The 26,065-nt window shown below is 40.5% G+C and overlaps 1 protein-coding gene across 23 annotated transcripts in view; it reads right to left on the bottom strand.

Moving 5' to 3' along the window:
- The window catches only part of PTPRM (protein tyrosine phosphatase receptor type M), a 465,145-nt gene extending 440,016 nt beyond the window's left edge, over nt 1-25,129 (bottom strand). For all 23 annotated transcript variants that reach the window (XM_087931096.1, XM_026699382.2, XM_087931092.1 and 20 more), the window contains exon 1: nt 24,473-25,129. In XM_087931096.1, the coding sequence (XP_087787222.1) occupies nt 24,473-24,545 (73 nt within the window). In that variant the 5' untranslated portion in view covers nt 24,546-25,129. The remainder of the gene's footprint in view (nt 1-24,472) is intronic.
- Between the last annotated feature and the right edge of the window lie 936 nt (nt 25,130-26,065).

A 26,065-nucleotide genomic window follows, 5' to 3' on the forward strand; every position in this document is an offset into this window, starting at 1 on the left:
ACGCAAACGCAGTGGGGGTCTTCTGGGTGACCTCTCACATGCTGGTAGAAGTGGCTCTGTGTGCCATTTCCAGCACGCGTGCCATAGGTTCACCATCACGGCCTTATTGTCATATTTCCAAGTACAGTGTATGTATACTTATACTGCATTCATTTCATGTGCCTATCCAACAGTAACACGTTTCAAAGAATTATTCTCCTTTGTGTAGATTCATACGTAGGAGAATCTCAAATGTAGGTCCTGTCTTAAATTTTGACCTACCATCAGAAGGGCAGACACACAATCCATCAATTTGGGTAATGGGGGAACTGAATCTACTAAAAAAAAAACCTCCTGCCATAATGCAAATTGTTTAGTACTACAAGGAATTTAGAGGTTTGAAGTCATTACATAAAAGACTACTAATATGTAGCTATAATTCTATATTAAAGAATTAAATATTCTTCTCATTCAATTTAAAAATAATATTATTTTAAATAAATAATTTTTATTTTTAAATGAAAATAATAAACTAGAAGGCTGCCCCCAAAGTATCTGAACCAGACATGAGTAAATTCACTTTGAATTCAGTTTCTTAGACATGTATCTGTTCTGTCTCACCTGTAGCCACAAGGTGAGAGTCCAAATGTCCCAAAGGAATAAACACGAACAGACAATATCAGGAACAACAGAGTTAACTTTCCTCTGTAGTCGTCGTTGGCAGCTTTCCCAGAAGCTGTCTTCAAACCCAGATAATGAGCCACACGATAAATCAGAGCTGAAAGGCAAACAGAAGGCTTCTTCCAAACTGCGAACATAATTAACGAAGTTTGACCCGAACAAGGATCGTTAGCTAACAGGCCTCCTTATATTCCTTGAAGGGGCGTGTCAGTCTTTCTAATTAATCTCTGATTTGACGTTTCCTTTCAATTTGTGCTTGACGTCTCGCCCTACGTCTAGTCCTTGCATCAACCCAACATTTGTCAGTTTGATCATCGCTCAAAGACTCTGGCACGTTCTGTGGATCAGCTGCTGACACCTGAGGCATAATGGATGTGGAAGGTTCTGGAGCGGATGATGATTCCGACACTTCCTCATTATCGTTGGCGCACGTCTGCATCTCCCATTAAGGCAGGCTCAAATTCCAATGCCAAACCCTCCTCATCACTTGAACCTGTGTCTTCTGACACATCAGACTCAAAGCTCACAGCAGGCTCAAGCCTCCCAGTCACAACATGTATCCATGTGCAAATATAACTCCAATGTGACTGTCAGATTACCATATACTGAATTCAGCATGGAACTGAAACTCATACTACAAAATATAAGAGTTATCCTGAAGGAGGGGTATGAGAAAATTGGTTAGAAAAACAATTCTGTGAAGGGTGGTTACATTAAAAAGGTAATTCATTTTGTCCTCTTAGAACTATGGCATTTCTTTGGGAAGTAGTTAAACTACTTTTTGAAATGAGGGCAGAGGTTTAAAATTATTCTAGCTATCAATAAAAATGCAAACTGCTCAGTAAATAGATGGCACTTTAACCTGTCATTACAGCGTAATCTACTTTTAAAATGTTAAGATTCTGTAGGATATATTTTGTTCTAAATATGGTTTAGAATTCTTTTCTCTACAAAGGTCTATAGCAAGTTCACACGATTTCACAATACATTTATAGTAGCTGTTAAAGAATAGCATTTCTAATGTTCCAAATATATCATCTTTATCAATTTCCTATATAGGCTTCCAAAGCTCAGTTAACTAATTTACCATTATAAAAAATTACAATGTTTACTTTTAATTACAATTAATTAACCTATTTACAAGATGATTAGATATTTTTTTTAAAAGGCCTAACCCCCAATAGAGAAACTCTGCACAATACAGAGATTAAGAAGCATATAAAAATAATCATTTGTAACTGATGAACATTTTTTATAATGAAGAACAACTTGTAAAATTGTTATTGGTATGTTATTTAACTTTCCATGCAATGATGAACAAGTTAGTATTATAAATTTGAATGGAAATCGGTCACTTCTAATTTTAATCTCAACCAAAAATCACCATTCAACTCTTTTTAATTTTCCTCAAAATACATCTCTTGCTATCATTGTTGTCTATTTGCTATCCCTTTATCTTTGTGCCAGAGGAATAAACAAGGGGAAGAATATTTGCTTCTTTTCTAGATTTATATTTATATCTATATATCTATATATCTATATACCTATATCTATATCATCTACATCTATATCATCTATATCTATATCTATCCATCTATCTATACACACACACACACACACACACACACATATGTATGTATGTAGGTCTAGGTGTGTTCGGGTCTTTTCCCGTGTAAGATTAAGAGTATCTTGGTGACATTTCGGCAAGGTTGCACTCACCATCCTCAGGCTGGTGCTTTCGGCTTCATGCCACTGCTTGCATTGGCATGAAGCCGAAAGCACCAGCCTGAGGATGGTGAGTGCAACCTTGCCGAAACGTCACCAAGATACTCTTAATCTTACACGGGAAAAGACCTGAACACACCTAGACCTACATACCTGTACCCATGAAAATCTACAAATATGAATATATATATATATGTATATGTATATGTATATGTATATGTATATGTATATATGTATGTATGTATGAATGTATGTATGTATGAATGTACATAGAATTTCTTACTTTATCTGACTTTATATATACATTTATCTTTATCTGACTTTATCTTACTTTATATACATAACAGAAAGAAAGAAAAGAAAAGAAAGATGGCAAGATTGGACTTTGCTGTAAAAAAAGTTAATTAAGCAACAGTACCATAATATCTTTATTGGACAAATTAAGAAGTTGTCTAAAATTAAGCAAATTTATTTTAATGAAATTGTTTATCAATTTGGATGACGAAAAAGGTAAGAGTCAAAAAAGTAGATAAGCAGATATTGCTCAGCATTATATAAGCCCCAATTCTGAAGTTTATCACAATTTATGAAATAAACAGAAAAGACTCAGGGTAAGTGACAGACAGAGAAAGCATAAATACTCTTCCTTGAAAATATAAAAATCAGCCTTTATTTGGAGCCATTATTACCACAAATAGAAACACGAGTCCCTTGCAGTACTGTGCAATAAAGACAGCAAAGAAGAAAGAAAAAGTAATTACGCACTATATTACAAAAGTCCAAAAATTATATCCCATGTTTTCTATTTATGGGTATCCTAATTGACTGCTTATTTTCTATTTTAAAGGAAAAAGAGTTACAGAATACAAACCCTACAGAATATTATGCTTTTTTGCACTAGGAACAGTCTAACCTACTTACATATTGAACACTTCCTCCATTTAAGCTGACTTTGAGTATCTATCATCAGGCTGGGTAATACGTCCATAATAACTAAATTACCATAGTTTTTAACTAAAATTTAGTTTCTGAACTAAAAAACAGAATGTTTCATTGTTTCTTTAGGGAAAATAATATGACATGCAGTGTAGCCTTAAACATGCTTAGTCAAAGTAAGTTCTGCCAAGTTGAAGGATGTTTAATTAAATATGCATTAGAGATTTTAAAAAATAAATAGAACATTCATGTGTGGTATTCCTGAGGTTCTTTATGTATGTATATAAACCTATATATCCATGAATATAGACAGAACAGAAACAGAAGAAAATTTTCACTGAACCAACTTGTGTACACTGAAAAAGGGCGTTGGTACTTACCTGATACGCCCGTTCTCTTTGAGCTGCGAAGAGCATCCAGTAGTGGGAGGTGCTTCAGTCTCTGCATTCATAGGCTGAGCTTGAATTGAGGAACGCTCCTCCTCCTCCATGTGACTCCTCCACAGCGTTCCCCAGTTTTGCAAAGACGAGAGGAAAAAAAGTGTTCTTACTACCTAAAGGTTCATTGGCCAAAACAAGACCCCACCAGATGGAAAAAAAGGGGTTGGGCTGGATGCTCTTCGCAGCTCAAAAAGAATGGGCGTATCAGGTAAGTACCAACGCCCTTTCTCCTATGAACTGCTCAGAGCATCCAGTAGTGGGACATACCAAAGCTTGGCCTGTCCTACGGGAGGGATTCTGTCTGGTCTGGAATCTCCTCAGGGTCCCTAAGAACCCGTTGCAGAACCAGTCTGCCAAATGAGGCCTCCACAGAGGCAAACACATCAATTTTATAGTGCCTAATGAAAGGTGATGGGGAAGCCCAAGTCGCCGCCTGGCAGATTTCGATTATTGGTGCCTGAGTGGCCCAAGCTGCCAAAGTTGCTGCACTCCTAGTTGAATGAGCAGTTATACCTGCAGGGCTTGGGACTGATAAGACTTAGCTATAGTCACTCTTATCCAACGGCCTATGGTGGACGGTGACACCTTGTGACCCTGTGTTTTGAGCTGAAAGGAAAGAAATAAGGCCTCCGATTTTCTGAAGGACTCTGTGTGCTTGATATAGATTCGCAGAGCGCACCTTACATCAAGTTTGTGCCACTGCCTTTCCCTTTCCTGCAGGGAATGGGAATGATGGCCTGGGACCAAAATTTGGAAGGATGAGCTCTTGGGCTCTATGGAAAGCTGAAGTGACCTTGGGCAAAAATGTGGGATCGGGATGGAGGACCACCCGATCGGCATGAAAGACACAGAGGTCTTGTCTGACAGACAAGGCTGCAATTTCCGATATGCGATGAGTGGATGTAATGGCTACAAGGAAAACTACCTTATATGTCAAAAATTGGAGGCTTGACTCCCTCAAAGGTCCGAAAGGTTCTTTGGTGAGAGAGAGAAGGACTTTGTTAAGGTCCCAGGTGGGGTAATGGTGCACTGCTGGAGGGCGTAAATTGGTGGCCCCTCTAAGAAAGATTCGTATACGTGTGTGATGAGAGAGGGAACTGAGATCCTCACAAGAAAGAACTGATGTCAGTGCAGCTACCTGTCATTTCAGTGTATTAGGAGACAGCCCCTTGTCAAGTCCCTCCTGAAGGAATTCTAAACTCTGGGCGACAGAAGGGGAATCGGGGTTAATTTGAAACTTGCTACACCATTTACAGAAAATGGACCATGTGGCATTGTAAATTCGAATGGTTGAGGGCCGTCTGGCAGCTAAGATAGTGTCAATGACCTTGTTGGAGAACTTTTCACTCCTCAAACTGCTCCATTCAACCTCCAGATGGTCAGTTGAAACCATTGAGGGTCCGGGTGTAGGAGGGGCCCCTGGGATAGAGAGATCCGGTCTGGTGGAATCTCCAGGGAGGGGCCACCGAGAGAGTATGAAGGTCTGCAAACTATGGCTGTCTGGGCCAGTGAGGTACCACTAGGAGCAATTCCGCCTTCTCGTGGAAAACTTCTGGATAACCCTGGGCACCAGTGCTAGAGGAGGGAATGCATAAAAGAGCCCCGTGGGCCATGGGCAGCGGAGCGTGTTGTAATTCTCCGCCCCTTGGGATGGGTACCTTGAGAAGAATCTCGGGAGCTGGGCATTGAGGGGGGAGGCAAATAGGTCCACCACCGGTTGTCCAAATATCCTTGCTGCTTCTTTGAACAGGGATGGGTGGAGGTGCCACTCTGACTGGTCTATGGTGGCCCTGCTTAACCAGTCTGCTTGAGTATTTGATAGGCCCGAGATGTGCTCTGCCTTGATGGACAGAAGATTGTTCTCCGCCCAGCGGCACAGGCGCTCAGCTTCCCTCATTAATTGTATTGATTGTGTGCCCCCCCGTTTGTTTATGTGGGCTTTGGCTGTCATATTGTCTGTTAAAATGAGAATGTGCTGACCGCGTACCTGGGGGAGGAAGCTGCACAGGGCTAGGTGCACGGCACGAAGTTCCAGCCAGTTTATGCTGCATGACTGTTCTATTGCAGACCATCTGCCCTGGGTTGTGAGTGACTGAACGTGGGCGCCCCATCCAAATAGACTGGCATCTGTGGTGATAGTGAGCCTTTGAGGCTCCTTGAAGAAACAGCCTTTGTTAATGACCGGTTTGGCCCACCAAAGAAGGGACATGAGGACCTTGAGAGGTACCCTGACCATGACTTTGGAATTGCTTCTGCTGGATCTCTGGTACAGAAGCAGGAACCACTGGAGGGATCTGGTGTGAAGACGGGCCCAGGGAATAATAGAAATGCATGATATCATTTTTCCTAATAATTTTGACAGATCCAGTAAGGCTACCCTCCTACGGCGCCTGATCTCCCTAACGGATTTTTGAATACTAAGTAGTCTATCTGGAGACAGATAGACCTTGTCTTCCACTGTATCAATAACTGCCCCTAAATGAGTTATTCAAGAAAATGGGGATAATTGTCTCTTCCGATTTATGAGAAAACCATGGAGAGATGTTAAAGTGGCCTGGGTGTCCCTCACTGCTTGATGGGTAGAGGGGGACAGGATTAAAATATCGTCCAGATAACATTGAAGATGAATGGGGATGTTCCTGAGACGGGCAGCTAGCGCTGCAAAAACCTTGGTAAAGGTCCTGGGGGCAGAGGCTAGTCCAAAGGGAAGGGCCACGTATTCAAAGTGGCGATTATTGTAGCAGAACCTTAGAAACTTATAATGGGAAGGCCGAATGGCGATATGTAAGTACGCCTCCGTCAAGTCTATGGACGTGAGCACATCCCCTTGCCTGATGCCCAGCAATATCGATTGTAGGGTATGCATTTTGAATTTGCAGTATATTAGGAAGCAGTTGAGTCATTTTAAATCTAAAATCGCTCTCCACCCCCTCGAATGTTTTGGTACAACAAAAAGATGAGAGTAAAAGCCCCGCCCTCGTTGTTTGGTTGGTACTGGTTGGATGGCTCTTATGTTTAGGAGATGCTGGATAGTGGAATCCATTAGATTACGCTTGATCGGGTCTCTGGAAGGGGGGCATGACATAAAGAAATTTGGGGGAGTGGATTGAAACTCAAGGGTAAGACCAAATCTAATGGTGTCTCTGACCCAAGAGTCAGAGGTAGAGGAGTCCCATTGACTCACGAACAACTTAAGATGTCTGCCAATGGGGAGAGTGTCCCTTAACCTATCTTGGTCATTGGAATGGCCTGCTTCCTGCTCCCCGAAAGGGCCTCTTATATTGGCTGCCCCTTCTACTCCTGTCTCTCGAAACAGCTCTATCCTGGGGTTGTCCTGATCTGAACGATGGGAGCCTCTGATACCTGGGGGAGAAGGGAGCCTGATAGAAGGGCTGAAAGGAACCTCTCCGAAAGGGCTGGGGATTTCTGAAGTCTGATTTTCGTGCAAGGGAGGGGAGAATTTTTTTCTTACTGCGGGTCTCCATAAGTAAGGGGTCCAAGGAAGGGCCAAACAATTGGTCTCCCACAAGGGGGGAAGAGGCCAGTTTTGCTTTATTCTTAAAGTCTGCTTGCCAGTGTCTCAGCCAGAGTAAACAGCGGGCTGTGACATGTGATGTGATTGCTCTCGCAGAAAACTTAACTGAGTGGTACCTGGCATCAGCAGAAAACTCAGCGGCAGCAGTGAGCTTTGCAATGTCCTGGTGCGCCCTGATGTTAGACGTAGGGACGTGTTGCTTTAGCTGGCGAAGCCATCGAATGGATGACCTTGTGAAAAAAGATGCGGCCGTAGCCGATCTGATGGCCCATGCGTCTGACTGGTGTGCCCTGCACAGGGCTAGCTCGGCCTGCTTCTCCTCTGGCTTTAGAGCCTCTAGCGCATCACTCAGAGTCAAGGAGGACGCTAAGCCCACTATGGGCTCATCTACCTCAGGGGTACTCAGTAACCTTGAAAATTCTGGATCCAAATTAAAATATTTTTTGTCGTGACCAGATGGGGCTGGGTGTACCGCTGCAGAAGCCAGCTGCTTCTGCACCAAATCGGAAAAGATGGGTGGAACTAGGATAACCTCGGCCTCAACAACAGGCTGGTTAAAGATTAGGTCTGCAGGACCTTCCGTTAAGGGTGCAGGGGTGTCAGCTGGTGATTGCTTACTTAGGCCTGAAATGTTCTTGGCCTTGAATAACAAGGATTTGAATAGGTGTGGCCTGAATAAACCCGCAAAAGCGGGCTGATCAGGGATAAGCCCCTCGTCCTCAGACATTTCCCCTTCTAAGGGATCTGCCTCTGATAGGGGTTCGCTATCCTGCATAGACCCCAGTATGAACTCGTCTGGCTCCATGATCTGGTCCAATTCCCCCTCTTCCTCCTCCTGCCCTTGAAAGGGGGTCTCCCTCTGCAAGTATACCTGATGTTGGCCCGACCTGAGTAACGATCTTAGTGATTGAGACTCTAGATCAGAAACCCCTGGATAATGACTAGGCCTGATTGCTTGCTGGAGTCCGGCTGCGATCCCTTGGTGAATAGCCAGCTCCATCCAGGTTCTTACTCTTTCTGGGACTTCCTCAATGAGGGAATCCTCTTGACGGAGGCCAGCGGCTGTTCGGGTGAAGGTGGCTTCTGGCGCCCTTCTAGCCGGTGTTCCAGGAGCCTGAACCTGTTGACCTTGCAAGGGCAAACTACGCCTGGATGAGAGGGAAAGATCTAGAGGAGGGGGGTGTTGAGCAGAGGTAGATGGAGTGGAGGATAGTAAAACCTGAGGCACCGTGAGGGCTTCCTTGGTGCGCTTATCAATTTCCTTTTGCAAGGCCTTGTGGTGCCTTAAGGCATCTCTTTGGGAAGCTTTGGAGGTCTCTTTAGCCTGCTTGTGCAAATGATGAGTCTTGGCTTTTGCCTTCAATGAAGGGCCTTTAGAGGTGTTACCATCTGCGATTTTAATAATTTATATATTGCAGTATAGACTAGAAATCAAGGTGAGGCACGCCCAGGGTCCAATCTGAGTCAAGACGGTTGCCCTGATAGTACTTTACGTCCGCCCCTCCTTTTTTGGTGACTATATATAATTCTGAAGATATATATATAACCATATATAGTATGAGTCGTATCTCTGTGATAATATTATAATGAATTACAATATTATACTGTCAAGAATGTATTATTATTATTGTTATTATGATGATGATTATTAGTATTATTAGTATTATTATTATAATTAATACTAATATTATTATTATGTTTGTAAATGATACCACAATGTAGCTAGTATAATTGTTGCGTTATTGCTCCAGGAGCAGAAGTATGCTTACAAACTCAGTATTATTGAGGGTAGGAGAACAGTCAACCAATCAGCCAAATTTCGAAATGCCTGAGGCCCAGTTAGAAAAGGAAGAAGGGGCCTTCAGCAGCTTACCTGCACAGGCAGACACGGCCTGGGTGCCTGCTGCTGTGCCGCTGAGGATAGCTGTGAGGGTTAAGCCAACAAGTGTCAATAAGGAGAAATAACCTCGAGTGCAATTTGCCAAAAAACGAGGTTAAAAGACTCTGAGAATCCAGGGGGATTCTGCTACTTCGAATCAATTTCACCCACAGCACAGGAAAATACCAGCAAAGAAGGTGTATAGCCACGGATTGGCAATTAAAATGGCGCCCGCCAGTAATAATTAGCAGTCGGACTGCTCATCGGCGTCCTCCCTCCAGAAAAAGCGAAACTGAAGCTCCAAATACAGAGATGGTCAGAGAAAGGAGAGATTATCCTCTTTGACTGCAATCGGCGTTCGAGGGCAGGGGAAACAGCAATACGACTCTGAACGGTAAAAACACAAGCCGCTAAAACAACGAAATTGAAAGGAAACGAAAGAGAACGCAGCGGCAATCAATGGGGTAGAGGTAACGTTCCGGCTATGGGGAGGTAGCACGAAGCTGCTACGGAGCCTCCCGCCGCCTTCCTCGGGGGCGCAACGGCGCTTCCCCTAGTTAGGTAGTTTAACGAATTAAGCAATTGCGCAGAGGCTAAAGAGAGGGAAAGGAATCAAACCTGAAGAGAAAATCAATTTGGAGTCTTTGAATTGAAGTCGTGGTTCGGCCAAGGAGCAAAGTAAAGCACTGCCTGTCTCGCACGAGGCTGAGCTAAAACTGGGGAACGCTGTGGAGGAGTCACGTGGAAGAGGAAGAGCGTTCCTCAATTCAAGCTCAGCCTATGAATGCAGAGACTGAAGCACCTCCCACTACTGGATGCTCTTCGCAGCTCATAGGAGAATGTATGTACTGTTTTAAATTTGGAGAATATATTCTGTGGATGATATTCCATCCAATTACATGTTGACCCTAAAATTGTTAATTAGTTATAAGGAAAATACAAATATAACTTTGCTCTAATCAACATTGCCTCTCTCTACAGATGAAAGAAGCATAGCAAAAGCATGCAGTCTATGGCTTTTGAGACTTATCTAGATTGTGGATTATGATCCTGAGATACAAGAGGAAGGGGCCTTAGAATAGAAGAGGCAACAACAGTCCTACATATCTCTTCCTTAAGGAAGCATTTGAGAATTTTTATGGATTTCATTTCTCTGAAACTCCATTTAGGATCTCAAGCCATTCCTTTTTTAGACTCTCCCATTTCCAAGAAAGTTTTGCTGTTGACAAAGTCCCAAGAAAAAGTTTCCTTTACCTAATTTCTTCGTTAGATTCTCCCATTTCCATACTGTTGACAAAGCCCCAAATCTTTTCTTTCCAATTTCTTTGGAAATATTCTTTCCAATACTCTTTTGTGTTGAAATGATAACAAAGATGCTACTTAATGAATACTCCTACAATGTTAATTTGACCTTCACTGTTATTTTTCACACATTTATCATAAATGTGATAATTTTCGTATATTTACCATCTTTCTGCTGCTTTGGTTTTGTACTTTATATATTATATTGCCGAACTTCAAGTAAGTTGCATCCAATAATAATCAATAGCCCTAAAAAGTGCTGAATCTATGTTATGCTCATTTTTGGTAATTCTTTCTTATGCTTTCCTCAGCTATCATGAAGAATTTGGAATCTAGCCATTGTGGGTGTTTTTTTCTGTAATAACAATATTAAAAGTTATGTTGTTCTAACACAATTGTCATAAGACTAACAGCTGAAAAGAAGCATCTTTCTCTGAGGGCTTAATACTCTTTTGACTATGTTTCTGCTTTTACTTTCCATATCCTAAAACCAAGCTAAACAACCATTTTCATCTGCTGCAAAGATAAAGAAATAGGATACATCCTCTGAAATAGTATTTTGGGGTCTATTCTAATAATAAATGAGACCCAGTTTGGCATAATGGTTAAAGCATTAGACTAGAAAGCAGGAGATTTTGAATTTTAATCCTAGCTTTGTGATCTACTTAAAACCTAACCATGATAACTGAAAGCAGAGGTGGTATTCAGCAGGTTCCCTACAGTTCTGGAGAATCATTAGTGGAAATTTTGAGTAGTTCAGAGAACCGGCAAATAACACATTTTACACAATCCTTCCCCTGCCATGCCCACCAAGCCATGCCCACAGAACCGGTAGTAAAAAAAATTCAATCCCACCACCAAGGTATACATTACAAATTTCATCTAGATCCTTTGAAAACCATGGGAGGGGGGGATTGTTTTTAATTCTGCTGCCTCTCTCCTTAAACTGTTTTCTTAAAAGTTTTGAATTTATTTTAATATATAAACAAAGAACTAGGTTTTGTGTTCCCTTCCATGATTTTCCTTATTCATATTAGATCACCATGTATTTAATATTGTATTTAATATTTGAAAGATAGCTAGGTGGTATACATTGCTTATTATATAATTTGCCTCTTACTTGGGATGGTAAATGTAACTGACATCCGAGTCCAAAAACAAAGAAAAGTAATTAAATATGATTCTGCTGATAAAGATATGATCAAGGGTTTCAACTGAGGAATTCAAAAAGTATTGTCAACAAAAAGATGATATTTCAGAACCTTAAATTATTGCTGACTTAAATATTGGTACCTGGAATTAACTGAGTCTGAAAATAAATATCAGCTTCTTGCTTAAAGCTTGATTATTATATGCAAACATTTAGTTGAGATCACTAAAATGGAACTTTTTCCTCTATTCCCAAGACTTCCCTTGTTTCTGATATAATACAGTAATATAAATGGGAGATTACCAGAGTATGGATCACAGTTTCTGATGAAGCACCTGAAGTGATCATTGAACGAGAATTCTTTCTTCCCCACCACTTACCACTTCAGTACACCACAATATGAATTACAGACACAAGGGTCTTTCCAAATCAGGTTAAAAACAGAGGTGGTATTCATCAGGTTCTGACCAGTTCTAAAGAATGGGTAGCGGAAATTTTGAGTAGTTCGGAGAACCGGCAAATACCACCTCTGATTGGAGATTTTCCCTGCCATGCCCACCAAGCCATGCCCACAGAACCGGTAGTAAAAAAACTTGAATCCCACCACCGGTTAAAACTCCCTTTCCTTGTGAAGGATTCTTGATTTCCAACTTACTTTTTAAAAATCAATCACACAACTGCTAGCTATTTACATTTTATATGACTTTTAAGAAGGAATCAGTTTCCCAAATATAAGAGGGGAAGGAGAATGAATTGAATGTACAGATACAGATAATCAGAGTTGGAAGGGACCTTGTAGGTCATCTAGTTCAACCCCCCGCCCAAGCAGGAGACCCTACGCCATTTCTGACAAATGGCAGTCCAATCTCTTCTTGAAAGTCTCAACTGATGGCCCTCCCACAACTTCCAAGGCAAGCTGTTCCATTGGTTGATTGTTCTCATTGTCAGAAAGTTTCTCCTTGTTTCCAGATTAAATCTCTCCTTGTTCAGTTTCCATCCATTATTCCTTGTCTGGCCTACAGGAGCTTTAGAAAATAGCTTGACCCCTTCCTCCCTGTGGCAGCCCCTCAAATATTGGAAGACCGTTATCATGTCTCCCCTGGTCCTTCTCTTTATTAGACTAGCCAAGCCCAGTTCCTGCAATCGTTCGTTGTTTTAGCCTCCAGTCCCCTAATCATCCTGGTTGTTCTTCTCTGTACATTTTCTAGAGTCTCAACATCTTTTTTATAATGTGGTGAACAAAACTGGATGCAGTACTCTATGTGTGGTCTTACTAAGGCTTTTTAGAGTGGCATTAGTACTTCCCTTGATCTTGACTGTATCCCTCTGTTAATACAACTTAGGATTGCATTAGCTTTTTTGGTGGCTGCTGCATACTGCTGGCTCATATTTAGCTGTCCACAAAGATTCCAAGATCCCTCTCACAGTTATTGCTATTGAGCCTGGTTTCACCCTGTCTATATGTGTACTTTTGGTTTTTCTTGCCTAAGTGTAGGACTTTACTTTTTTCTACATTGAATTACATTTTATTAGATATGGCCCAGTGTTCTAGTCTGTCAAGATCCATCTGGATCTTGAGCCTACCTTCTTGGATGTTAGCTTTTCCTGCCAGCTTAGTATCATCTGCAAATTTGGTAAGTTCCCCTTCTATTCCCTCATCTAAGTCATTAATGAAGATATTGAAGAGTACTGAGCCTAAGATGGAACCTTGTGGCACCCCACTGCTTACTTCCCTCCATGTAGACTTAGACCTATTAAGGACTACTCGTTGAGTATGGTTTGTCAGCCAGCTGCGAGTCCATCTAGTGGTGATGCTATCTATTCCACTTTTTTCTAGCTTACTAAGAAGTAGGTTGTGGTCTACTTTGTCAAATGCCTTGCTGAAATCTAAATATATTATGTCCACAGTATTTTGCTGGTCTACTAATTTAGTCACTGTGTTGAAGAATGAAATAAGATTGGTTTGGCATGATCTGTTTTTAACAAACCCGTTCTGACTGCTAATTATTACTTTACTTGTTTCTAGATGTTGGCAGATCTGTTTTTTTATGTAATCCTAGAGTTTGCTGCAGAAATAGCCACTAGCAGAACCATGCTGAGAAACGGGGGAGGGGGGGGGACAGAAAAAGAGAAAGAGAAAAAAGAAAAAGAGAAAGTTAGGGAGGGAGCAACAGAATTGGGTTTTAGTTTAAAAACCATTTCAACTTATCAGTTGTCACTCAGTTCCTGTCTACAAATAATCTATTATTGACAATACTATTTCTTATAGTCTCTTAAGACCTGTGGGTTCAGATCCCAATTTCACTTTGAAAAGAAACAGGTTAATACTGATTAACACCCATTATCTTTTTCTGCCCATACAACCATTCAACCCTACCTAAAAAAAGATGAACTAATTAAATCCACACAGAAGTGTTGTAATGTGTTATCACTTTCCTGGTAACAAAGAGGGGAGTAGGAGTTTGAATATACGAGTTTTTTTTTTTAAAAAAAATTACTGAATATTAAATTGTAATGTAATCCATTTTTCCTCTTAGCAATAACTTCTAAAATTTCAGGTGGCATCAAATGCTAAGTAGGTTTTCACGTTCTCCATCTGTTCCTTTTACACAAAGCATTTATACCGAGGAAATATAAGCTCTGACCATGTAATTCCCACTGATAAGATGAATGACAATCTTTTGTAAAAAAATTACAACAGACAGTCAATTGATACATAATGTAAGTATCATATAAAAAGAAATAAAAGCACTACACAGAGCCCAACCACATGTAGGAAATGAGAACAATTTTAATTAGAAGTGTGCTAGTTTGGTTTAATTGTTAAGGCACCAGGCTAGAAAGTAGGAGACTGTGAGTTCTGCCTTAGCCATGAAAGCCAGCTGGGTGACCTTGGACTAATCATTCTCTCTCAGCCCAACCCATCTCTCACAAGGTTGTTGTTGAAGGGAAAATAGGAGGAAGATGTGTTGGATATGTTTCACCTTGAGTTATTTATAAAAACAATAAAGGTGGGATAAATAAATAATAATTAAAATAAATTGATATTCACCTTACTGAATATTGGTTCCTAACCACATTTCACTAGCTGCTTAATTTTAAATTTCATTAAGATATTCAAAACGAAACTACCATTTTCTAAAGACAGTTACACTCCTAGGATTTTTCTAATTGTCACTCAAACTTTGGCATTCCCAATTAACAGGACAAACCCATTATGAGGGCAAGATCATTGGGAAATTTTATAGAACTAGGTAATCATGTGTTTTAAATATATTTCAAATGTTCCATGGATATGATGTTGATTATACAGGTGAAACTCGAAAAATTAGAATATGGTGCAAAAGTTCATTTATTTCAGTAATGCAACTTAAAAGGTGAACCTAATATATGAGATAGACTCATTACATGCAAAGCAAGATAGTTCAAGCCGTGATTTGTCATAATTGAGATGATTATGGCTTACAGCTCATGAAAACCCCAAATCCACAATCTAAGAAAATTAGAATATTACATGCAATCAATAAAACAAAGATTGTACATGGAACAATATCGAACCTCTGAAAAGTATAAGCATGCATATGTACTCAGTACTTGGTTTGGGCCCCTTTTGCAGTAATTACTGCCTCAATGTGGCGTGGCATGCTGAGGTATTATGGAAGACCAGGATGCTTCAATAGTAACCTTCAGCTCTTCTGCATTGTTCGGTCTCATGTCTCTCATCTTTCTCTTGGCAATGACCCATAGATTCTTTATGAGGTTCAGGTCAGGTGAGTATGCTGGCCAATCAAGCACAGTAATCCCATGGTCATTGAACCAGGTTTTGGTGCTTTTGGCCGTGTGGTCAGGTGCCATGCCCTGCTGGAAAATGAAGTCAGCATCCCCATAAAGCTCGTCTGCGGAAGGAAGCATGAAGTGCACTAAAATCTCCTGGTAGACGGCTGCGTTGACCCTGGACTTAATGAAGCACAGTGGACCAACACCAGCAGATGACATGGCTCCCCAAATCAACACAGACTGTGGAAACTACACACTATGCTTCAAGCATCTTGCAGTGTGTGCCTCTCCATTCTTCCTCCAGACTCTGGGTCCTTGGTTTCCAAATGAGATGCAAAAGTTGCTCTCATCAGAAAAGAGGACTTTGGACCACTGAGCAACAGACCAGGTCCATTTTTCTTTAGTCTAGGTAAGACGCTTCTGACGTTGTTTGTTGTTCAGGAGCGCTTGACAAGAGGAATATGACATTTGAAGCCCATGTCCAGGATCCGTCTATGTGTGATGGCTCTTGATGCACTGACTCCAGCCTCAGTCCACTCCTTGTGAAAGTCCCCAACACTTTTGAATGGCCTTTTCTGGACAATTCTCTCCAGGCTGTGGTTATCCCTGCTGCTTGTGTACCTTTTTCTTCCACACTTTTCCCTTCCACAGCACTTTGGGAACATCCAACTTCTTTTGCAGTTACCTTTTGAGGCTTTCCCTCCTTATGGAGGATGTCAGTGATGGTTTTCTGCACAACTGTCAGGTCAGCAGTCTTTCCCATGATTGTGATGCCTACTGAACCAGACTGAGAGACTACTTAAAGGCTCAGGAACCCTTTGCAGGTGTTATGGCTTAATTAGCTGATTAGAGTGGGACACTTTGAGTCTAGAATATTGAACCTTTTCACAATATTCTAATTTTCTGAGATTGTGGATTTGGGGTTTTTATGAGCTGTAAGCCATAATCATCTCAATTATGACAAATCACAGCTTGAACTATTTTGCTTTGCATGTAATGAGTCTATCTCATATATTAGGTTCACCTTTTAAGCTACATTACTGAAATAAATGAAGTTTTGCACGATATTCTAATTTTTTGAGTTTCACCTGTATGTCTGATATTACAATGCAATGTCAAACTGGAGAATATTATATGTATGTATGTATGTATGTATTCAAAAGGCAGCTATACCTTCCAATTTGTAACAACAGTCCGACAACAGTGTATTTCCATCCATTTATTTTAAGGGTACCCAAGAGGTGTTTGACCCTCTGCATTTTTTACTTTTTTAATATATTTTTCTTCCTGAAGTACAAAAACTGAGGTAGCACTATTGACTTAGTTATTAAGGCCAGTGAGTCTGATGTAGTGGTCAAGGGCTGGCCTATAAAACCCGGGGACTGTAAATTCTAGTCCCACCTTAGAAGATGAAAGCTGGCTGAGTGACTTTGGGTTAGTCACTCTCTCTCAGCCCAAATCACCTCATAGGTTTGTTGTCATGGGAAGAAAATGAGAGAAAAAAAATGTATGTTCACTATGAACATACATTTTTTTCTCCCATATTGTTATAAAGTAATAAAGGCACAATAAAAAAATGAATAATAAATGCTTTTTTTCTTCAACTGATTAGTTTATTACTTAGCAGTAAAAAAAAACATATTGTTAAAAGAACAATTATCCAAAGAGCTTTGGGATGGTACAATAAGGGTGTATAGGCAGATATTTTTCTAATAAATTATCTTAACCAACATTAAAATTTGCTTTTATTCTGCCCTTGTATATAGTGATTTTGAATGGCATATGTTTTGGTAAAATATTTAGTGCCACACTTTTAGCACATGACATTGAAAGTCACTGAAATGCATGTACAATGAGATATTATAATGCTATTTCACCAAAAATGTATATTTTTTTAACTGGAATCTCTTTTTTTCTGTGTTAAAACTATTAGCAAAGTATAAGCTAAACACATAAAGAGTAAAAATTTAATCACAAATGTATACATAGTCCTTATTCGTTTTATTTTCTTTCCAAAAGGTACACATCATTTAAAACTTTTTGATCTCTTAAGCTTAAAATACACCAAATTCAGTTAATCCAACTTAGAATCCTGGTTTAGGAAAGTGGATTTGGAGATGCAGCTACACCTAGTGATCAGCAGTAGATCACAGCAAACAAAATCTTGTCACTGAAATATTTTATTCCTTTGACATACAAACTTAGATAAGAAAAACACATGTAAAAGGAAATTGGGAAGAACACAAAATTTACCAATAAGATTCAGAATAATATGTTGGCATTATTTACTAAAGCAAAACTACTGAGAAACTGCTATTGAGTAGTACACATTGAAAAGTTGTATAATGTATCCTTTATTGTTTTTATTTTATATCATTTGTGGGCAAAGTAGTTATATACAGAAGTGTAGTAATGTTTAAGTTATTTTAATTACGATTGTGCCAGAAATCCATTGATAATTTAAATTTAAATAAATTACTAAATAACTTATTTAAGTCTACTGAAATTTGTCCAGGAAGATTGTACCTGTTCTTATTTTATGTTTTCCTGTTTTCATTCAGCCCCTGAGTTACCTAAAGTTCTTCGAAATGTGGCACTGGGAGCCTTCCTTTAAGAAACTCCTGTTCAGCTTTCCACGATGTGACAATTTCCAGATGTGTTGCGTATGCATTTTCCACAATTCCCAGTAAGCATGACTCCAGTGATGCCAGAAATTGCCATTCCAATACATCTGAAGTATACAAAGTTGCTGAACACTGCTTAAATCCAACTTAACTTTGTAGAAATTGTAAATACTTAGTTAACATTCTCATTCTTATTTTTTTTAATACAGCCTTTTAAATAGAAATGATATGGCTACAAGTGTGATAGAATAAGTTAATTAAATAAAAACTTAATGTTCAACTAATAATGATCTATGCAGAGATATGGCCAAATGCTGAATACTGATCAAGAATGCAGCAGTTTCTTTCAAGGAACTGCAGCATCTGATTTGCTTGAAGGTCAGTTATTTTGGCAAGTTTGTTAGTTTATCTCAGTTCAGTTCCCAATAGGAAAGTCATCTGTACACACATTGCAAGTGGCTGGAACATTTTCTCAGACAAACAATACACAAAGTATTTTGTATTCTTTCTATTCTCAATTATTACATGATTCTAGAAGCTGAGTATACAAATAAGTACATGTTCTATAACTATTGTATTTTTGCACTATAACATAAACTTCCCCCCCCAACCCCCCAGGTGGGTGGAAATGTCTGTGCAACATTCTCTCTTATAAAGCAAATGTTGCCAAAGCCACGGCCACTCGCCAGCCCCCAACCCATCAGCCCCTGCCTCCCAGCAATTTGCCTCCTTGCAACAAACAGCAAACAGCCTGGTCAGCTTCAGCACAGTCTGATTTAGCCCAAGCAGCTGACTGGCGGTTAGAATGGCCTCCTGGAATACCACCAATCAGCTGTTTCAGGCTTCAAGGATCACCGCCACAGATCGCTATCGCTGCCGATCACCACCTCCACACACTCCATTTTCAGTCGCCACATGCCTCATTTTTGGTCTCTGTACATTCCATTTTTTGGCCTCCACACATCCCATATTCAGCCCAATCCCTGCCGCCTGGAACAGGCCTAAAACAGGATGTGTGGAGGCCGAAAATGGGATGTTCAGAGGCCAAAAACGGGGCGTGCAGAGGTGGCGATGATCAGCGGCAGTGATCCCACAGCCTGGAACAGCTGATCAGCAGTATTCTGGGAGGCCAATCCAACTATCAATCAGCTGCTCATGCTAAATCAGGCTGTGGTGAAGCTGACCAGGCTGTTTGCTGTTTGCTGCAAGGAAGCAAATTGCTGAGAGGCAGAGGAAGATTTTTTTTTCTTGTTTTCCTCCCCAAAAGCTAGGCGCGTCTTATGGTCTGAAGCATCTTACAGTGCAAAAAATATGGTATGTAGTAAACTTAGACTTTCCAGTTGTCATTCTAAAAGATGACATCAACAGGTAATGCTTAAAAAAAAATATTTTGCTGTAATTTTTTTACACACAATCTGATAGCTAAACTGTGAGACCAAAGGTGCATTATAGGAATTCTTCAGTGTATGACATCCTTGTAATAGACTATAGGGTATATTTTTCTCTCTTCTATATTATCTTAATAACAGTGCCATTTTAGTCAGTGACTGAAGAGAAAACTTTAATTTTTTAATAAGTAATACAAGACAAGTCTGATATAGTTTCTGCATTAGCACCATCACCAAACAATAGTCATGGGCAAGAAACAAAATATTAGGAAAACAAAAAGTTGGTTGAAACTCATATCACTAGAATTCTACATCTAGGGCAAAGTGAAAACAGAAAATTCCTGTGGCTACATAAAAATAAAGGTAAACCTATAATTGCCATTTTTAGGATTTGCAGCAGCATAATGCTCACAAAGGACTTGGATCTTAGTTTCTCACACCACTTAGAAACAATCACAAAAGAAACTGATGGAAGTATGTTGCAGACCATGTGGACCATGGCAAATCTCATGATATGGATGAAATATTATATTATTCTAAATTGTAACACATATGATCTAACTTTCCTCTTGGACATCAAGGCAGTTTTTATGGTGATCTCTCTTCATGTTGTCTCACTTCATATTGTCTCATAACAAGAACACTTTGAGGTAGGTCGGACTAAAAGAGAATGACTGATCCAAACTCATCTAATAAGTTTACACGGAATGAATGGACTTGTACTAGGGTCTTCCAGGTTCTAGTTATCCCTTAACTGTTACAGTACTCTATAGTTATGGGATAACCATTGGCCTACAACATGCTTTCTTGTGAGGTCACTTGACCAATCCAATAGTTAAATTATTAGCCATACATAGAAAAATAAATTGCCATGTACAGATGCATAGCAGATATAGGAAATTATTTTCTCAACACAGTTTAAGCTGAGGGTAGTATACATCACTTAGACTACATCCTCAATATATTAGTCCAAATCTCTTGTAGTGCCTAGGGTCTGTTGTCTGAATGTTATATTTTAATAAGAGTCTATATGCTTCAATCCAAATACACACACACACACCCCCCACACACAGGGCAGCACTAATTAATGAAAACGTCTAACATACAGAAACAAATTTCATTGGGATAAAGCTGATATTCCATAAACTTTGGTACAGATGGCATTATTTTGGTTATCTCCCATGTTACAGATGTGTCCATAGAGCTTTTGTAACAGCTGTCCTGTGTCATAATTCTGCCATTTTTGATCCAATAAAACTTCTGAATTTGACAATCAAGTTAACTTATATTTAACCCAAAAGTAGGACTGCAGGATCAGAATTTTTATACACATCAATGTACTCCATTTAACAACTAATCATGGATAACATCAATAAAATATTTTAATAACTATAGTTTGGCTGTTGCAAGTATTTATTTAACAATATTACAATATTGCTCTTAATATATTTACTGAAGCTATTAACATGACTAGTATGACTCTGAAATGCTTATTTATTCAATAACGACTACTTCCTTACAGATATTGCTTTGTAATATAGACTTTACACTACTTTTCAGTTTAAAACAAAATAACAGAAATAAATGAATATACCTTGTAAGAAATTAAAGCCATTACAGGTAATTAATGAAGGCCTTAAATTGTTTCCTCATTACTTTTTTTTAACCTTTCACATTATTTCAAATGTATTAGCAGAAGCCCATAAATACATCATTAAACAAAATTAAAAATTCAGTTCTGCTGCTGTGGCAGCAAACATAGCAAAATTTCCTGCGAACAGCACAATTAGAATGTGAGCATGCGACCCAAACTCTTTTGAATAAATGGCTTCAGAACTGAAGCATTACTTGTTTGCCACTTCTAAAGTAATTGTGCAGTCAAGTAACAGGCTTTTCTGCTTCTAGTACAAGCGTATTTTATAAGAAGCACCAAGCTTCTAAATACTATTTGGTAAGTAGATTTTTTTAAAAAAAGTATTTTATAAATATATCTGATTTTTAAATTCCATCGCATCTCTCTTGATATTCCATGATTATGAGAAATCATCATGAGACTCTCTTTTGTGGGGCATAGCTAACCTATCGGACAAACAAACTACAAAAGTGCATGCTAGAAATAATATTTGATTTTCAGAAATTATTCAATAGCCATTTTTCAATAATTAATATAAAGTAAATTTGCAAAGTTATACAAACCTATTTGGACAGGTTAGCCAATTAACTATATTGAAATTCCATAGGCATCTAAAGTCTTATATAAAGAAATAAAACTCATTTTTCAGATGAAAATATAAAATGTTTTCAATAGTCTGAAAGCGCTAGCTTTTACAAAATCTTGGACCTTGCAATCAATTCTCATTACTATCTTAAATATCAGGGGCTTGAATACAAAATTTGTCAATGAATAATTTCACATAAAAAAATCCATGCTTTTATTGTTGATGTTTTTCAAGAATTTATTGAAAGTTCAGAAACAGAAACTTAAACCAGTTTTTTTACCATATAGCTTTTTTTCCCTGATCACAATTTCCCTTTAAGAGTTGTACGATACAGGTTAATGGATATAATAATGAGAATTCTAATTGTCAATATACAGTATGAAAAAGAAAATTAAACATATTTAAAATCCCTTTTATGGTTTTAAAAATGCATTATTTGAATATCAAAATGCACAATACTTTTAAAGGGATATAATTACCTACATGTCTTGTGCAGAAGTTCTCCCTAAAATTCAACATTCTACTTAATTCTCTTGATGGTCAAGTATTACCACAAAAGATTTAATTCCACAATGAATGTATTTATCCGAAGTATTATTTTATTACCTTACATTTTAAGTAAGTTAGAGCAAACAGTCAACAGTGATATATCTGGTACCTTCTATTTTGTAGAAAGATTTACCCAGATAGTTGTAGGAATAACCAACCTAGCATAGAACTGTCTACTTCCAACACATGTAATTGGTTCAAAAGTCATGAACTTGCAAAAATATCTGTATTCTCACCTCATACGTAAATCAGTTTATATCAAGCACTAAAGAGATGTACTAAAACAATATTATTAAAGTAAGGACAGCAGTATTATTGATTGGCCCTTGCACATATTTCTGAACACCCAACAGAAATAATCATTTTTCTCAACAGTTTTGAAAGACCGTCAAGAAAATTATATAGCTAGGCAGTGAGGTATGGCTATATCTGAATAACGCAAGAGCTAATTAAAGCATGGATTTGAAGACTTCCAGTAATAGAAACACTGAACATAATTCACAGCTATGCATAAGATCCATCAAACCGCAGAGGGAACTAGGGGAAGCTTTCCTCAATTCTATTTTTCTTACAGAGGCAAACTCTGGAACACTTTTTGCACCAATGAACCTCCTGACAAGTACAGAGGAAGAAAAAAAATGTTGAGGAACCACAGTCTTGAATTTAGAATATCTCATTAAATTAGAATACTTCAACAGAAATAAGTGCGCATTTTTAAAACCCAACATTTAGTCCCAGGAAGACCAAGTTAGTGCACAAAGCAGCAAACTCTCTGCAATAGAGGCTTAGAGTCCTAGTCCTTAAAGTCCTAGTCCTACTTCCGCTCCGGATCAAAGAACACACAACATGGAACCCAGATGTCTTCAATTTTTGCCATAGGTTTTTACAGTTCAAGCTTTGTGTGGAAAGCAAAACAGCCTGAGGTTACTCATTCCTTCCAGCTATGTCTTGTTTCGCAACCCAGTAACAGGCCAAAATTAGGAGGTTGTGCACTACAAATATATACACATGTCATTTAACTTTGTTGCTTTGCTATACATAGTGGAGGAAGAGATCCAGGGAAGAGAAGAAAGGCAGAACAGAGGGAGGTTGCTAAAATAAAAAGCTGCCAGGTTGATTTTATTTACAAGAAAAAGTTCTGCCTTCATCCAATATTGCTATCATCAATCTGTAGGTGCTAAAAACTTGTAGAAGCGAAGGGAAAGAAACAAAGCACACATGCCGCCCTCCCTTTTGTTGTCCACAGGTTGTCACAAACGTCAACTTCTAGAGGAGCCAATTTTGCTTCCACAAACGGTCCTTATCAACTTCTAGGAGAGCCACAGTTGCTTTCGAAGTGCATAAGCGCACCAATGTGCCTCCCGTCCCTGTCCTATTGTTTCTTTTATTTTTCTTATATGTATCCATGCATTCATAACTATGTTTTTACTTATACCGATTAACTTGAAAGCAATTGACAAACCAAACCGAACAAAATAAACAAATAAAAATAAACTCCGGAGGTGCGTCCCTTTCTGCATCTCCAACCATGTTATCAATTGCTGTCCAAAGGGCTTGAACACACACAGTCCGGCGTCTGTGCAAGCTGGCCAGGTCCAGCGGGGCGCCTCGATGCTTTCCGAGCAACGGAGCCTTTCCCGTTGCACCGCCGGTCGCTCGCCAGGAGCCCACGGCGCAGAGAGCGTGCAGTGGTAAATAAAAGGTCCCTCTCATCTCCTCGTCAGCCCTTGGCCGGACGGAGCGTCCCGAAAAGAAAAGGAATTCGGAATTGGTCAAGCTCCCTTGCCACCGCCCTGAAGCCCCTGGCCGCCAGCCCAAAGTTTTTAAAGCTCTGGCTTTTAAACCGCCCTTCCAAGCTCGCCTCCGGATCGGAGAAGGTTTCGCCTCGCCGAGGCTCGGCTCAAACGTGCCAGACGCGAGAGCCAAGCCTCTCCCCTCTCTTCCTTTTGCACTTTTGCACTTCTGCACCAGGCAGCCAGACTTCACGGGCTCCCCTCCCGTCGCGCCTGGAACTTCCCTGCTCGCTTCCAGGCGTCTCTCGCCTTTCCTTCCCCCCCCCTCCCCAGGCTATTTCCCCCCCTCCCCAATGCTGGAGCTGCTCCAGAGGTCACACCCCAACGAGGGAAAACACCATTTCCAATCCCCGACGGTAGCCCACCCGTGAGAGGCTCCCCATCCACACACCTTGCTCCAGGAACCCAGGCTTCGGGGTTTTGGGGGTTTTGTTTTGTTTGGGTTTTTTGCTCGCCCGGGAAGGGCGGAGGGGGGGGAGGCTGTGGGTGCCTTACCTGTGACCGTCTCTGCTCTCGTTGCCAGGAAAAGTCCAGCCAAAGTCAGGAGGCAAGTTTCAACTTTCCCCATATTTCCTCTCCTCGTCGACAGAGCTCTCTCCGGCCCTCCCAGCTCGGGGGAGAGGCTAGAAGAGGCACCACAGCCGCCTCCGTGGCCCCTTCTGGACGGCGCCCGCCTTTCGCAGAGGGGGCTGCCAAGAGCCGGGCTCCGTTCCCCACTCGCGGCGTCGCCGAACAGTCCCGCCGCCGGCTGGGCAACTCCACTCAGCCCGCGCTTCCTGTTGCGCCGCTCCAGAGCCCGGCAGCCTCTCAGCCAAGCGCGCCGCGTCGTCTTCGCAACCCGACTCGTTTCTCTCCGCTCTCAAGTCCCCCGCACTGACTCGCGGTCCCCCCGGCAGGCAGGCGAGCAGGCAGCGGAGAGCGAGCTTCGCCAAGTCACGCCCAGCCGCCGACAGCGCCTCCTTCCCCCGCTAGAGGGCGAGTGGCGGCGACAGAAGCAGGCGAACACCCCCCCCACCCACCCCCGACAGCCGCCGGCCTGGCTGGCGACTCGGGTCAAAAAACAAAACAAAACACGCTGCTCTTTCTCCGCGGCGGAAGGCGAGGAGGGAGGCAAGAGCTACCGTAACGGGACGGGCGTGCTCGCCAAATGCCGCTCCCCTCCGCAGAGAGCCTCGATATAAGAAGAGCGGACTCAAGCAAGAAAACTGCGAGCGAGAGGGGGAAAAAAAAGAAAAGGCGATGAAATAGGAACTGCCCAGAGAAATAGCAGGAAAGAGGGAGTCCCGTGCCTAGAATAAACTATGGCAAGTTTGTGTTTGTGCCGCACCGTTAGCCGGACGGATCAGTCAGTCATAGTTTTCCTACCTTAGAGACAAAACCTGAAATTATTTCAAGACTTCACTTTGCGGGGGGGCTGGTGCAACCTCACGTCACCGTTAACCTTTTTACCGTTGCAATTGTTTTCAGAGACTTGAAAAGGCAAACAAATAAAATGATTCGGTTTCTTTTAAAACGAACCCCGGGAGGCTGAAGATGGTGGGAATACCCCAATACAGGATTTGGAACAGCTGTGTTAACACTGTGGTTGTAGCAGGCCCTTTTGTGGCCTTCTTTTAAAGGAAAAATGTTCCGTGTGCAAGCTCAGAATATGTCTTGTGGGTCCATATTTTTGTTTAAAGCAGCAGCTTTCTCTTGAAGGGCCTGGATAGTGATTTGTTTGTTTGTTTGTTTGTTTGCAAGTGTATCATGAATTGGCTTCAGTCAGAGCAAGTCCATCTTAATTTGTCTATGCTTTTACTTTGATAAAGGCATTGTTGGAACCGACAGCTAGCTAACGCCTACTTTGTCACTTACCAAAAGATATTTCACTTAAAATACCAAAAGCTAAAGAGGCTGACCACAAATACTTCAGTTATAGGAAGTGTTAGTTTAGCTGGGACATTGTGGATTTGTAATTGTGCTGAAGAATTTTACTAGTAGGTCCAAACTGGAACAAGGAAAGGTAATGCTGCATTTTGCTTAGGAGATAGTCAATTTCCCCCTTAAAGATCCTGAATTAAAAAGTTCCCCCTTAATATATTAAAAACA

This window comes from Pseudonaja textilis, chromosome 3 (genome assembly GCF_049901715.1).
Source record: "Pseudonaja textilis isolate UNSWEBS1 chromosome 3, rPseTex1.2, whole genome shotgun sequence".
Taxonomy (NCBI): domain Eukaryota; kingdom Metazoa; phylum Chordata; class Lepidosauria; order Squamata; family Elapidae; genus Pseudonaja; species Pseudonaja textilis.